This window comes from Sabethes cyaneus, chromosome 1 (assembly GCF_943734655.1).
Source record: "Sabethes cyaneus chromosome 1, idSabCyanKW18_F2, whole genome shotgun sequence".
Classification (NCBI taxonomy): domain Eukaryota; kingdom Metazoa; phylum Arthropoda; class Insecta; order Diptera; family Culicidae; genus Sabethes; species Sabethes cyaneus.
Genome location: NC_071353.1, coordinates 131,182,082 through 131,197,987, shown reverse-complemented (window position 1 = coordinate 131,197,987; position 15,906 = coordinate 131,182,082). Strand labels below are relative to the sequence as shown.

The 15,906-nt window shown below is 37.8% G+C and overlaps 1 protein-coding gene across 1 annotated transcript in view; it reads left to right on the top strand.

Annotated features, from left to right (window-relative positions):
• The first annotated feature begins 11,791 nt into the window (after nucleotides 1-11,791).
• Nucleotides 11,792-15,906, top strand: part of LOC128746238 (leucine-rich repeats and immunoglobulin-like domains protein 2) — a 35,374-nt gene continuing 31,259 nt past the window's right edge. Inside the window, exons 1-3 of the mRNA XM_053843287.1 lie at nucleotides 11,792-12,356; nucleotides 12,632-12,691; nucleotides 12,868-12,944. Of these exons, the coding sequence (XP_053699262.1) occupies nucleotides 11,792-12,356; nucleotides 12,632-12,691; nucleotides 12,868-12,944 (702 nt within the window). The remainder of the gene's footprint in view (nucleotides 12,357-12,631; nucleotides 12,692-12,867; nucleotides 12,945-15,906) is intronic.

Below are 15,906 nucleotides of genomic sequence, written 5' to 3'. Positions count from 1 at the left end.
AAAATATTTGATTTAAAAATTAAAGATTGCTACATTATTCATAGAGGCTGAAACGCAAATAAATTAATGTCACTGCAACTTGTCAGCGGCACCAGCGCGACGGCGAGAGCACGTTCGACCGAAATTTTAATATTGTAATTACCGCCACCGAGTGGCGATTGTCATTAAATCGAGGAGCATTCAGCGGAAAGTACCCACGAGTTGATTGCACATGTGTCCAATTGTTCGTGAATTACCGAAACGCGTGCTGCCATACAGCGATGTGCCGGATAATCAATTAATTTTTTTTCGGAAGAAAGTTGAAACAAAGTGTACCAAGATTAATGTTGAGATATATTTACTACGAGTGCATCGTTCCAAGTCATTACTCGGAGTGTAGTAGAGTTTATATGCAAGAGAATATTTAATGATGCGTAGGTTCAATCGACGAAAAATATTTCAAACAATTAAATCATTTTCATTTATTATTCAACGAGATTGATTGAATCAAACTAAACAATTTCATTTCCACACATTGTCCGGTAAATGCTTTGAAGTGACTAATATCGCCTCGGTTATCAAACTAAACGACAGCAGAACGGCAAAAGCAAACAGCCATCGCCCAAGGACGGAGGCTTATTGCTGTTTGCATTAAGGGGCAGCTGCCCTGCATTCATCGGATGATTGCTGTTTCGTACGCCGGCCAGCACCGGAAAATGCTTAACCCGCCGTCATTGTAGCTATGGTCCAGGAGCATCTCGTCGTTTCAACACTACAACACAACTGGCGAAAAACAGACAAAGAATGGTTTGCGCCTTTTTTGCTTTGACCACCAAAGACTAAAGTGCTTCTCTGGATTCTTCCGGCTTAATAGCTTTCTTTTCCCCCATTTAGGATCTAGCCAAACGTTTTTCTCTCAGCCGAAGTCTCATCGCAGCACGTCGTCGTCGTCGTCGCCGTTATCATCTGTTCTGTTGCTGTGTAGGGTGTAAACTGTCGTAGTGTCCTGTACATTTCACAGCCACACGTATTGCAGCTTTTGCGAATCATAGGAACGGGTAGGTTAGGAGGATAGATTATGGACCTTTTTCAGCGAAGATAAAGCGAGATCAAGTGAGTAAAGTGTATAAAAATGAACAGCTTAAGCTAACAAAATAAAAAGACTGCGTACCGAGCTAGAGGGAAAGCAATTTATGTGATTTGTGAGATGAAAAAAAACGGTGAGAAATTGGTAATTATTGTAATATTGCAAGGGATAATTTTTCGCAGCGTATGAGCAGCGTGCTTTAAGAAATAAGATCGGCCTAGTTTGTATTCATTTTTATGAATGTCAATTCAAAATCAGCTGAAAACTTTGTGGATGAAAATTTGCGCGAAAACTTACTGCGTATTTCGTTTGTGCATTTTAATCTACTATAACCAGCTATTACAATTAAAGAGAGTCGACGCGATTATTTTTACACATTTTAATATAATTGCAAGAGGATATCAATTTCATGTTTAATAATGCATCCTCTCCTATACGAACACTGAAAAACTAGTTGTTCCTTGCTATAATAATCCTCAGAGCAACTTAAAAGAAAAGGATCTTGAAGCGATACGTAGTCGATTGCTACACCCTGCCAACCGGCCCCGAAGTTGTTATTAAAACGCTAACTACTTTATTTGAAGGACCGGAAGTGATTGTCTGTTCATTAGTATCTAAGGTACGAAAAATGTCAGTACCAAAGACGCAAAAATCTTTCATCGATTTCAGTGTTACAGTCCAGAATATGTGTACGACAATTGTAGCTTGTGGTTTATATCAACATCTGTGTAATGCTTCAAGAGCTTATGGAAAGATTGCCGCCGACTATCAAAGCTCAAAAGGGCGAGACATGGGTAAACACTAAACACGGATACTCTTTAAGGCTTTAGTAGCTGGCTTGGAACACTGGTCGAAGCAGTATGCGTGGTAACGTTTCCTTCGTCATTCGGCGATTATGGTGGTAAATCAGGTAGGCGAAGTAGGAAAAAGGAAGTGTACTTGTGCAGTCTTTTGTTCAGTGCATAATATGCAACGAAGAATGTCGCAATATTAGTTTATGTACAACATTTCGGACATCGGACCTGGTAGACACACATCCCTGCAACGAACGTCATTCTCATACATTTTTCTTGAAGCCGTTTGAGCCAGGTTTGTTGGCTCGATTTTACGTCAAATTTGACAACAGCTGTAAGAATCATGCAATTATACGGTTTTATGCTTCCAAAAATTTGTTGCATGTAGGATGTAGATTGTTTTTTGTGTTATCGGCAACGTAAGATGGGAAAATTTCTGACTTTTGATAGTCTTATTTTTTACGATAAACAAAAGAGGGGTAACTATACGCTGCATTCGTCATACTGCGCAGCATTGAATACATGCGTTGTCCCGTTTACATTTTGTTTCAAAATTTTTTGTCTACCTCTATAACCACCACTATCGGAGGCGGCTTCGGCTGACAGCTGTCGTGACAGGGATCTGGGTAGACAACGACTAAAAATAATAAGTTGTGTCACAATTGTCTTTCAAAGCAATTCGCAGCGTGCACATACAGAAAGTTTATGGAATGAATGGCCGCACACGTACCTTACAGAAGTTGAACGAAGAGAAGTAGGTCGAGCACTTGGTTATCACCGTGGACACCAAATCATCATTAACCCCCCAACATCAGTGCACATTGGAGGCAAGTGGGAGCGTCTTGTACAATTTGTTAAGAAGACCATAAAATACCTCCAACTCGCGCGCTCACCAACCGATGAATTACTAAGGAATATGTTAGCCGGGATGATCTCGACTAGTTGCCCTCGAGGTATGATGCTGGTCTAATAAACCAGTCGTCATATGTTCGAATCTCGGTTGGGAGAGGCTATTAGAGTCAATAGGATCGTAGCAACTGGCCCTGCAATTCTCCTGTACTCATACAGCTGAGTGCGAGGTCTATCGTATAAAAACAGAAGGTCCAGTTTCGATAACGGAATGTAGCACCTAGGCTTTGCTTTGCTTGGCTTTATTATGTTAACCAACATTAACGTTGAATTACAAATTTACGATTATAAAAACCCAGATCGCGTTCGACGATAGAAAGCATGCATTAAAGCAGGTCTGCAAAAATTCGTAGGGATATACAAACAGATTTTGGAAGCACTGGATAACAGAATACTTGCCAATGCTGACTTGACTTGAAGAACAAAGTGATTCGTTTCGGTTAAACCAATCACCGAAGGAGACATCGTTGTCATAGTGTCAAGGAACAGCTGGCCGAAAGGTCGAGTAGTTAGTGTGATTCACTCTAAAGGTGGATGGAGTAGACTCGATATCGAAGTTTCTGAGTGGCTTGCTGTTAAACTTACAGTATTGGACGTCGCTGCAGATGTAAGTACGTACGGATCATCGACCTTGAAGAACCAGGGGGAGTGTCGCATCATTCTGTTGCTGTGCACTTTCGTCTATGTTAGTTTGGTACCGTAACCCGTCCCTAGCGCCAGTGAACCGTTATGACCAAACTTAAAAAGAAATGTCACTCCGTAAATATTTTTGTGACCTAGCGGAAAAAGCAAACCTTAAAACTAGTGACTGGCTGATTTGTTTAGCTTAAAACTATTAAAATTTATATTTGCTCTACTTAAAGAAATAAATGCTATACTGAAGCTGATTATCGTTGAGAACATTGCGAAGCAGGAAGGAGTTAGTCTTCATGCAATTGGAAATATGATTGATCAGTTTAGTACACATCACAAATTTAAGGATCTGCCCGATCGGGGCCAAAAGGCTGGTCCTGCTAAACCTAATTTGGACAAAAAGTTTTGTAGTAGTAGTAGTAGTAGTAGTAGTAGTAGTAGTAGTAGTAGTAGTAGTAGTAGTAGTAGTAGTAGTAGTAGTAGTAGTAGTAGTAGTAGTAGTAGTAGTAGTAGTAGTAGTAGTAGTAGTAGTAGTAGTAGTAGTAGTAGTAGTAGTAGTAGTAGTAGTAGTAGTAGTAGTAGTAGTAGTAGTAGTAGTAGTAGTAGTAGTAGTAGTAGTAGTAGTAGTAGTAGTAGTAGTAGTAGTAGTAGTAGTAGTAGTAGTAGTAGTAGTAGTAGTAGTAGTAGTAGTAGTAGTAGTAGTAGTAGTAGTAGTAGTAGTAGTAGTAGTAGTAGTAGTAGTAGTAGTAGTAGTAGTAGTAGTAGTAGTAGTAGTAGTAGTAGTAGTAGTAGTAGTAGTAGTAGTAGTAGTAGTAGTAGTAGTAGTAGTAGTAGTAGTAGTAGTAGTAGTAGTAGTAGTAGTAGTAGTAGTAGTAGTAGTAGTAGTAGTAGTAGTAGTAGTTTTTGAGTGTCTCGGCGCCTCTGTAATCTATAGTCTCTGTGACCGCCACACGCTATATTAGGTGTTCTAACTAGTTAATCATGATCACGTATAGTTATATACAAGTAAATTAAAAAATATAAAACACTGCCGGTGGTGGATTCAATTCGAGACGTGCCGTGGCGAACGTCGGTAACGCACTGCTCTGCATCTATCACATTGAACGAGCAGATAACATTCTATCTTCTTAGCGGTAGAAACAAAGACCAGTCATACAAATAATATCGTCGCGAAGTGTGTGATGCGTATACGGGAGTGTTAGAATCGGTAGAATAAAACAAAATTAGATATTAAACTACCTAACATAGCGGGTGGCAGTAGTTTAGCTAGTAAAACACTCGGGTACCAACCGAGAGTCGGGATTCGGACATACGACGACTGGCTTCCCGATCAGACAAACATAACAAAATTATAACAAATCATGATATTTTGTAATGACGGTATTTCTAACATAATTTGATATAATTTTGGTCTCGTTAGTAGTTAAAATAACAAAAATTCTATCAGAACTTCTTAGCAGCAGTAGCAGAAATGTAACAAAATTTGTTATGTTTTGAACAAAATTATATCAAAATTTGTTATGATATTTGTAACAGGTTTTGTTATAATTTTGTTAAAATATAACAAAAACTTCTTTGCCATTATCTGCTATATCGACACTTTATTTCGGCTAAATTGGCAAAAATAGTACAACTATTTTATCAGGAACATTCACAAATAGCACAGAAAAAAACTTTCATACATTTGAAAAATCGTTCCGACCGCGGCCGGGATTGAACTCACGACACATCGCACAGAATGCAACAGTCTTAACCTCTGTGCTAGAACTACTCTTAAATGAAAGTCGATTAAATGCTTATATGATTTGGCCGATAGCTCATTCGGGGTTGTCAGTTTTTGCTTCGAGCTGTCTATAAATAGAAAATAAGCGTTCAATCCAAAGCCAATCAAGAAGACGAAGAAATTGAATCATGATATGTTGCGCCATTAACCGTTATGTGTGCGACAAAAAAAACACCTTTAGCAGGGCGAGAAGGGTACCCAAAATTGATATTGTTATAACATCAACAATTTTAAACCGATTTTGATGAAATAGGTGTCATTTGATTCGTTAATTTATCTAGTTTTGAATTATCTGGCCATTTGGCCATTAAAAGACATACGGGGCCCGAAAAACCGGAATTCCGACAGAGTGTCCGCTGTGAGGTAGAGAACTGATTGTATTGCAGGAAAATCTGTCATGCGGATATAAAAACTCTAAAAATTCATACAATGAACTATTTCATATAATCAGATGAATCAGGTTGGCCATTCCGAAATAGGTTCCTGTAGGGTCATGGGTGGCCAGTCTAGGATTGGAGGTAAAACCTAGCAGTATGGGTATCAAAGTTCTTGGAATTAATTCGGTAGGTGATATTTTTTACATTTCGATGTATTTTGATTGGTTATTTCGAAAATGGTTTCTACGGGGTCACAGATGATACCGCAGAATTTAAGATAATGCTTAGCATTATCAGAACAGTTCAAAACGTAGAACCATCCGTTATACATTTGGAACCAGTTCCGAAATTATTAATCAGTACTAAACTGGCCATATCAGTTCAAAACATTTAAAAGATCCGCTAAACCAAGTCTAATATTGGAACGAGTTTTACGCTGTCGAAAAATTTCAATGACGTATGTTTTAAATTTAATGAGTTATAACTATTTTAAAACTGAATAGGTACCCGGGTACCCTGTTGCACACATAACGGTTAAGAATGTTGCACGAATTGCCATTAAATATGGTCGGTGTTAGATCAGACTGGACCAAGTCGCAAATTCAAAAAATTAGTTAATGATAGCTAGCGATCAACAATTTTCTAAGCTGCATTTTACTTTAATCAGACTATCAAAAATATTGCATACAGCCATAGTTATCAGATGATTTCGAACGATTGATAGGTATTAAACATACAGAGCAACAAACTTTGAACACGTTTTTCTAGAAGAGTTTTGTCACTTGGTTCGGTTTGACTTAACGACGACCATATATGATCGATGTTAAGTCAGACCGAACCAACTGAGTGATTTCGAGAAAAACACGTTCAAAGTTTGCTGCTGCTGTGTAGTTTAAAGCTATCAATCATTCGAAATCATTTAATATCTTTGGCTGTTTGCAACATTTATGTAATCTGATTAGAGTAAAACATAGCTTAGGAAATTATCAATCGTTTGCTGTCATTAACTTATTTTTTAAAATTTTGCGGCTTGGTCCGGTCTGATTTAACACCTACCATATAAGAAAATAATGCCAGACTTCATTCTTGGTTTTTTGCTCAGTAGATGCTCAATTGACTACAGCGCCCCAACTAAACAGAATTTGAAAAAAAAATGTGTATAGGGAGTTTGTAGAGCTGATTATTATCTACACTATTGTTGAAGAAAGTATAGTTCTATCTTTTTTATTTACGGCGCTATGCGATTGCTAACCCGATTGCTACAAATGAGTAGGGGAGAGTAGTCAACAGTGAGACAACAGGAACAGTGAGACATCGGGAATAGCTTCGCCATAAAACATACAAGGTCCATGATATTTTCCTGCAAAGTAAAGTTTGTGAATCTATATCACATAATACAGTTTGAGAAAAATTTGTTAATTTTTTAGTATATTTTTCAACAAAAGTCGTTTTTGGGGGGGTCAAAGTAAATTTTGTTGCGATCATTTTCAGGTGATTTTTAACGGCAAATCGCATAACTAATCCAAATTAAATGCCATGTAGTGCATCTCATAGGAATGAGAGATAAAAATAAAAAATATAAGACCATCGAATTGTTTGCTAACACCACTATTTCACTATTTCTTATGAAACATTCCAATTGGGAACAGTGAGACAAACAGATGTGGGTAATTTTCAAAAAAAAATTTTTGTGTTGAATTGTAACTCAATCCATATAAATTGATTGTAAATGAGTTCTGAAGTGTAAGTTGAAGGTCAGATAGCCAGGATTTGACCTTTATATGAATATAAATGTAGATGTGAGAAAAATCGGAATTTTCAATAATGCACAACAATAATGTATCCTTTATGCACAAAATAAACAGTACGACCTCTAAACTATTCTTTGTAAACGAAAAATATGGTTTAGGTTTAATTCTAATATGTGTCTCAATATTCAATATTCGTTGTCTCACTCTTCCCACCTACTGGGGAACAGTGAGCCAAAAAGACACCTTCACATTTGCGTTTGTAACTATTTTATGTTTTAATCAAAAGGGCTGAAACTTTTTTTCAGACAACTAGAAGGATATACCTTTCAAATGGATTGAAGACCTCGTTGGTAACTATCACCAAAACAATTTTAAAATTTTTGGAAAAAAAGTGTCTCACTGTAGACGTCTCTCCCCTACTCTTTTTACTACCAACGGGGTAGCAGCCACATAGCGCCATAAATACAAACGATAGAACTATACTTTCTTCAACAATAATGTAGATAATAATTAGCTCCACAATCGCCCTTTACACTACTTTTCCGAATTCGGTTTAGTTGAGGCGTTGTAGTCAAATGAGCATCTACTGAGCAAAAAACCGAAAATAAAGCCTGAATAATGCAATGACTCCTATGTTTCTGTTTTCGAGTCTGTAAACTTTTCTGTTCATTTTAGCAAGATTCAGCCACAGAAAAGATTAAAAACAACCATGAAATTAATTATTTAAATGATGTGAACGGTTGAAAGCCTAATTAAAAAGTAAATAAATAAATAAATAAATGATGTGTAGAAGAATCTATTCCTCAGTAATTATGCGAACTATTTAGATAATTTTTTTGTTTTGTTGGTAAAGGTTTGGAGAAAATTTTAACTACTTTTGAACTTTGTAAACATACATAAACCGAGAATATAAAAGATAAGATTTTATTTTATCTCAGTTATGTTCAGTCCAAGCATATAGCAATAAAATATAAATGTGAGTAAACGAAACATTCTCCAACTACATGCCATTAACTAACAAAACTGGTTCTCTCATATATGAAATTCTACAATGACATTCAAAAATAACTCTTTAGGTTATTTAAACAAAGACTTCTGTCAATACGTTCTTTAATTTCTAGTAATAAACTGAATGAGGTTCCTCAAGCGCGACTTGACAGGAGCGGCGTGTTACTGCATCGAGTATGTTTAAGAGTATGTAGCAACATGTAGAATGCGACATGTTGCTAGTTCTTGCTCGCATTAATCGTGGGGAGGACCAACTAGCACCAAATTTAGGATTTTTACATTCTGACAACAAAACAACAAAGTTTATATGATATAATGCGTAGAATTTGATTTTATTTTAGTTTTACAAAAACTTGTCAATTTTCAAAGATTATAAAAATTCCGAAAGAGCTCTTTACCAGATTTTAGAGCATTATTTGCGCTTAAAAATCTTAAAAAAAAGACATGTTTTGAGATAATTCACAAGTTATGATTCTTAACGCGTATTTGCAAAGCTTTTTCTTTCAGTGTAATTGTTTACTGAAAATACACTTGATTTACTACGAATTTTGCTTTGACGTCATTTTCATAAAATAAATAGTTTTCGAGATAGAATTTTTTGAAAAAAATATTCTAATTTCTAAATACGCTCTTTTTAAAAGTTACTCTTGACGAAAAAATATATTTCATGGAAAATGATTCGGTGCGGGATTGTAATTAGCAAAACTTCATTGCAATCAAAACTAGTCGAGACAAACCGTTTGCAAGCTGGAACAAGCTGAAATGGCTCTGTAACAATATTATAACAAATTTTGATATAAGAGCAAAACTTGTAATAATTCTGTTAGCCTCATTATTTTGTCTGATCAAAAATATAACATGTTCTGTTATTACTATCTAATTGAGATATTTTTTTGTTATATGTTTGTTATAATCATTTACTCGGGTTATTAGGCCAGCGTCATACCTGGCCAACTGGAATGCAAAAGAGTTAACAAACGACGTCAAAATAACGACAGAAAACGGTAAAAAGAGGTTTCCATAGAAGACAAAACATGCAAAAAAAGACTACGAAAAATGACGAATATACAACGGCAAGACGGCGTTTGTTGTATTGAAAACAAACAGAATAACGAAAATTCGTCAAAACAGTAATAAAATAACAACGAACGAACAGATGATGAAAAGATGACAAAAGGACCATACAAAATCGACAGATCTACGACAGATGGATCAAACTAAACGAAGAATACAAAAAAAAACAACAACAAAATAACAAAAAGACGTCGAAAGGTGCCATCGAAAAGACAGTGGGAAGACGTTGGAAAAATAACCAAAAAGTGATAACAAGTAGCCGAAGAACAAGACGAAGATGAGAAAAGACGAAAGATGACAAAAATGCGCAACAAAAAGACCATAGAAGCGAAATTAAATGCCAAAAATGACATTGAAAAGGCGACGAAACGACTATAAACAGATGCAGAAAAAGCGACGAAGAGACGTATAAAAGATGACAAACCAGCGACAAAAAATTCAGACTACGAATGACAACGCAGTGGTGATGTAATCCGCTAATCCTTACTGTTTGTTCGTTTATTTATATTATGCCTGGGCGTGATTCATTTATGGCCCGGTTATCGCGGTATGTAATCTCCGGACCGTATTTTCATTACTAGCGTGATGGGATGTGGGTTGATTGCATATTGTACGGGCCAAGTGTTTTAAGACACAAGGCCGAGTGCGCATAGCACACCTCCCTTCTAAAAAAGAATGATGTTGTGGCTTTCGGGTTGATGTTTCTCGGTGAAAATTCAAATTTAATCTGATGAAGGCTGATAAAAAACAGTAAGCCGAAACGTAGTTTAAAAAAATTATAAATTTGAATTTTCACCGAGAAACATCAACCCGAAAGCCACAACATAAATATACGGTGATCAAAAAATTAAAACAAAAAAGAATGATGTAGAGGAGCGAATTCATACCGATAATGGCTTGTACTTTTTATACTATATTTTGTTTCGTTATATTCGCATTTATTGATTTGGTTTGTGTATTGAAAGTCTTCAGTTCGTTATTTGCGTGAGAATACATCAGCACTAACGTTTGTTTACCTTGTATATACTCAACTGCAAAATCAAACTCTTCGAATTCAAATCTCAGTCTTGTGAAAACATCGAAATCAATATACACTTTTCAGCAAAACTTACAAACGCTCAGTACTGACAAACCTTCAAATAAAGCATAAATGCCGGTAAAACTTTCATTTAAATTAAAATTTGATTTAAAATTTAATCAAAATGCGAGACTGAACCTTTTTCTTTTGTTATTAAAACACAGAACAGATACTAAAACTACGAATTTTTCTGGCAACGAGGAAAGGAAAATTTTGTCTATTTAAGGTTAATACCATAGAGTATAAGGTATTTATTTCACAAATATCTAAAACAAAAAATTAAATGTTTGTTTTTCCTTAACCTTTCGTTACTCGCGCCAATATCGATTTATAGGCATGTTAAAACCTACAGGATTTCACTCGAATACTAATACCGCTTAATGAAATACTTATGAAACTTTTTCTACCGTTTGAAAGATCTTGGTCTGGGATCAACTTTGTTGAAAACAGTAATTTTGTTTATTGGTGGAATCTCGAGATATACTGAGGTAAAGGTAACGGTTTACAGGCGTTGTACAAAATACAACAGCGCGAGTAACGGAGGGTTAAGACATGCCTAATTTTCTTTATACAGAAAACTAACCGTCTATCACTGTATGACGAAAATTCAACGAGAAATTTCACCCTTCAATCTGACACAGCTTTCTCTAGAAAACTATCTCAACCTCTTAGCCCGCATATATGTACGGTGACAATGTTTCAAAGTGCTCTTCGGAAAACCGAACTATGGCACCGAAATAAGCCCGGAATTCGTTGTGAGTTCACGAAAATAAAGCAAAAACCGCAAATAAAAGCATAAAAGTATCATAATCACCGCCACCATATCGCAGAGCGTCATCTTGTCAGGACAGATGAGAGAAAAGAATCCTGCAACATGTTGAATATTACATTACGATTCTTTTCGCCACGTTTTCTCGTTCGTTCGTTCGTTCGTTCGCTGTGTCGCAATCGGTGAAGCAATCTTCGCTTCACCGCTACACGCGGTAGCAATTCGTTCGTACCGTGGCAGAAGAAAAACTTTTTTGATATAAATTTTGTATTCGAAATGTCTACCCTCGCCGCGATGCTAGCTTCGGAAAATACTAACATTTTTTTCGTCCTTTTTGACTCGTTCTCTTTCCTGCAGGATGCCGCCCACAGCCAGCTGTAACACCGGAGGAGACTCGTAGAGCACGGCAGACATTCCACCTCGCCGGCAGCGGCTTTGTCACCGGGTCAGAGCGGAAAATCGCATTCCACGCTGCTCTATCAACGGAAGAAACGAACCAAGCCAGCAGCGGGTGAGGGAAATGTAAAATGAAATGCAAAAACAGTCAAGATGACGATAAAACTTCACGAGTGCAAACATAAACATCATCATAAACATCATCGCAGTGACGGTAGTCGTAGAATTAATTTTCCCCGCGACTGCTCAGGTGACGGCGGCAACGTCGGCGGCGGAAGTGCAAACGGAAGTGCAGTGTGGAGGTTGAAACCGGAAGAAGTGGTGCAAACTAGGGCAGATGGTACCGGTCACGGTGAGCTAGCGAGCTGTGAATCAGCCGCGGCGGAGGTCGTGACAGGTGTGGATCGTTTTGCGGTGTCCCACCGGAACGGTAACCTAGTGAACAGTGCGTGGCCCAACAACGTCGAATCCAGCAGCATCGATTGCATCGGTGGCGATGGTCGATCACTAACGACGCGGTTGCTGGCACGGCAGAAACAACCATTCTGCCTTGGTCAGCAGCAGCCCGGCAACAAGAACTACGACAACAACAACAACAACAACAACAACAGCAGCAGTTGCAGCCATCCGACTAGTTTTAGTATTAGATTTTTTCGTTCACAAGTCCTGCAAACTGTGGTCGTGTTGTATATAGCACTGGTAGTAATCATAGCGAATGGTAAGACTATTCTTTTTGTTCTTCAGCAAACAAAATCGTGTTTCTTATATTATATTGTCATGCGATCAAAATATTTCTTAAATATTGCAAATTTCAACATGAGCACTCACAGTCCCAGTTTAAACATATATTTTTTTATGTGTGTCGTTTTCTAACATTCTTGTTTCGAAACGAGAACGTCGGTCTTCCTGCGTGGATCATTAATCTATTTCCATCTCCGTACAATAATGCACCCCGGATGTTCGTCTTTTTTGACCGCACCACCACAACAGCAGCAGTTGCAGCATTTGAACCCGATTTTGTATACCCACTGGAAAATGTTACGGTAGCAAAAGGTGAGTATCACAACATGCTACCAGATTAATCTAGTAAAGAGCTTGAAAATCTATTATTATTTGCTCGAAGAAAAGCAAATCAATAAAAACTAATGGTGTGACTCAAAATCACAATGAATAAAATGCTTTTCTGAATGTTTCCCTCTTTCAATCGCCTTTTTCTCTTCTCCCGCCAGGACGTGATGCGACGTTCACGTGCGTCGTGAATAACCTCGGTGGTTATAGGGTGAGTGGGGAGGCAACTCCGGCTAGGGTAGGTATCGGTTTATTCAATATGGTTCAAATTCTTCCCTGATTTTGTGGTCGAAACACACACCGTTTTGCTCCTTCCGCACAACCCGGCAATCTCTGGCACTGTTACTTGCACCTGTGCACCAAAAGATCCACTTAGTAATTGCACCAGCGCACCCGATCAGAAAGTTAAACTGCACCATCGCACCACGCAAGTATAACCCCCCAGTATGGAACCAAAACCTGCACTCGTTTTTCTGTATCAGGTGACACACTAATAGCTGAGCTGAACGTTCTCGCACACAACTCTTCACTGAACCTGTCAACGGCACTGTGTTACACTATTATCGTTCCTGTTTATAATCTACATATATCTAATAGCTTAGTACCAGCACAAGCGTCCAAAGAGAAAGCGCACAGTTAAAACACTATATAGTGATGCACCGTAGTTTGGAGAGCAAAAAAATCATTCAATATTGCACCGTAATGTTGCACACTACTCGCACCTGTATTGTACCCCTATTAAGTGCACTGTTACTATAGTTAATTTGCACCAGCCAGAGCGCCACCATCAACTCAACACCAACCCATAAACTATTGGCTCACCGCTATCTTGGTCTATCAATTTTGGCACTCTATCCCACAAAAAATCACTAAGAATTTAGCTATATTGTATACTATCTAGAACAGTAGTGTAGTTGCGTAGATCGGTTAAATTGGCGGATTATAATTTTTACCTTAAACCCGTAATACTACTTTTAAATGCAAGGAAAGTGTCCAATCGGCCACTAGGATTCTTATGATCAACTGCCTGAATAGTTTGATGGTTTGATTCATAATCGGTGACATTCACAAAACAGAAGAAACTTTCTAAGAGACACTAAATCACAGATAACCGTGCGTCCCCATCGAGCTCCATTCGATGGAGATGCAATGTATTTGGATTTAGCGTTTACTGTACTGTACCAATGTGACATTTTCATCGCGTCTCCATCAAATGAAGGCTAATGGAGGCGCGTAGTTTTCTGTAGTCAACAAATCAAATATTCAAATTATTTTTATGAATTACCCTCTATTGTCGCCTTCCAACGATTTTTTTTTGTAAATTGATTGCCAAGTTTTTGCATCCTATGTACCACGATTTATCAGTATTATGATGCATAATGAACATGGATTTGATGTCAGAATCTTGCACTTTCTTGAAATTTATCACATCGCGATCGACACTCACCTGCAATAAATATAGCTAATTTGAAACTTTGGCTAATCGTTTCGCTTGGAACTTGAAAATCTAACGCTAGCTCGTTTTCCAGTTTTAAATTTGTTCATAATGTCTATAAAGTTTCCCTAAAACAAATTTTATCTGTTTTATAGTCAACTAGCGAACCCGACAAACTTCGTATTACCACAAATTAGGCTGTGTTGTACATAAATCGTGAATCTCGGATGATCTTTGTCACAATCTCGAGTCGCCTGCAATACTCACGGGCTGCGGCCGTCTCGCCCTGAATCATCTAGTGTTACTATTGATAGTTTTTGGTGGTCTTGTTATTGACTAAGGTTTTATGGAAGAGTCTAAAATTTCTCGAGTTCGGTTAGTTTTTCAGTTAAGCCAAATTTTTTATTTTATTTGTATGAGAGTTCTTATCCCCCTACCACAGGGGCGAGGGATCTCAAACCATCATAAAAAAAATCCTGCCGCCAAAACCCAAAGCCTGGGTACTAATTCCGTTATCGAAATTTGATCTTCTGTTTTTTTCATACGACAGACTTTGCAACCATCTGTTAGAATATAGGACTGTGCGGGGTCAGTGCTACGACCCTATTGACTCTAACAGCCTCTCCCAGCCGAGATTCGAACATAAGACGACTGGCTTATTAGACCAGCGTCGTACCTGAAGGCCAACTGGGAGGTCCCCCAAAATTCCCCACATGCCTCCCACATGCCCACATGGCTCCATTTACTTGATTAGTTCTAGAGGTATGTAAAAATTTGTATTCATTTGAATGAGAGACCCCCGCCCCCGGCTTAAAGGGGGAGGGGTGTTAATTCACCATAGAAAAAATGTTTGTCTCCAAAACAACCACATGCCAGATTTTGTTCTATTTGCTTGATTAGTTCTGGAATTATGAGGAAATTTGTATTTCATTTGTATGCTCCCCCCCCCCACCTCTTAAAAAGGAGAGGGGTCCTAATTCTTCATAGAAAAAATTTTTGCCTCCAGAAGACCAGAAACACCCACATGTCAAATTTGGTTCTATTTCATTGATTAGTTCTCGAGTTATGAGGAAATTTGTATTTCATTTGTATGAGTTTCTAAACTCATCTCATCCTTCTAAAGTGAGGAGCGGTGCTAATTCACCATTGAACAAATTTTTGCCTCCAAAAACCTTCATATGCCAAATTTTGTTCCATTTGCTTGATTATTTCTCGAGTTATGCAGAAATTTGAGTTACATTTGTATTGGAGCCTCCCCTCTTAGTGAGAGGAGGGGTCTCTAACCATCATAAGAACCTTCCCTGGCCCCAAATACCCCTACATGCACATTTTCACGCAGATCGGTTCAGCAGTTTCCGAATCTATAAGGTACATACCGACAGACAGACAGACAGAAAGGAATTTTTCCGAAATAGTACGCATATTCTGGTTTCGTGCATCGTAAGCGATTTCTCTAGATAGGGTACGGGAGGGTATTCCCAGTACGCTACTAAATTCGGCATACATTACCTTGTTTTGCCACGCCTTGCCAAATAAAAATTTTGCCGCTATATAACAATACTGAAACGAATATAGAGCTCATAAGCTTTAATGTGTTTAACTATTTTCATAAAAATGTAAGTAATTTGCTAAATTTTGTTCAATAAACATCAAAACCACTGTTTTTCCACTGCCACATAATCAGACTGAAAAAACCAGCAGCAATCGCTGCGAAAACACACAATTTTATGATCATGTTTACCGATTCTAGAAACTAAACAGCTGT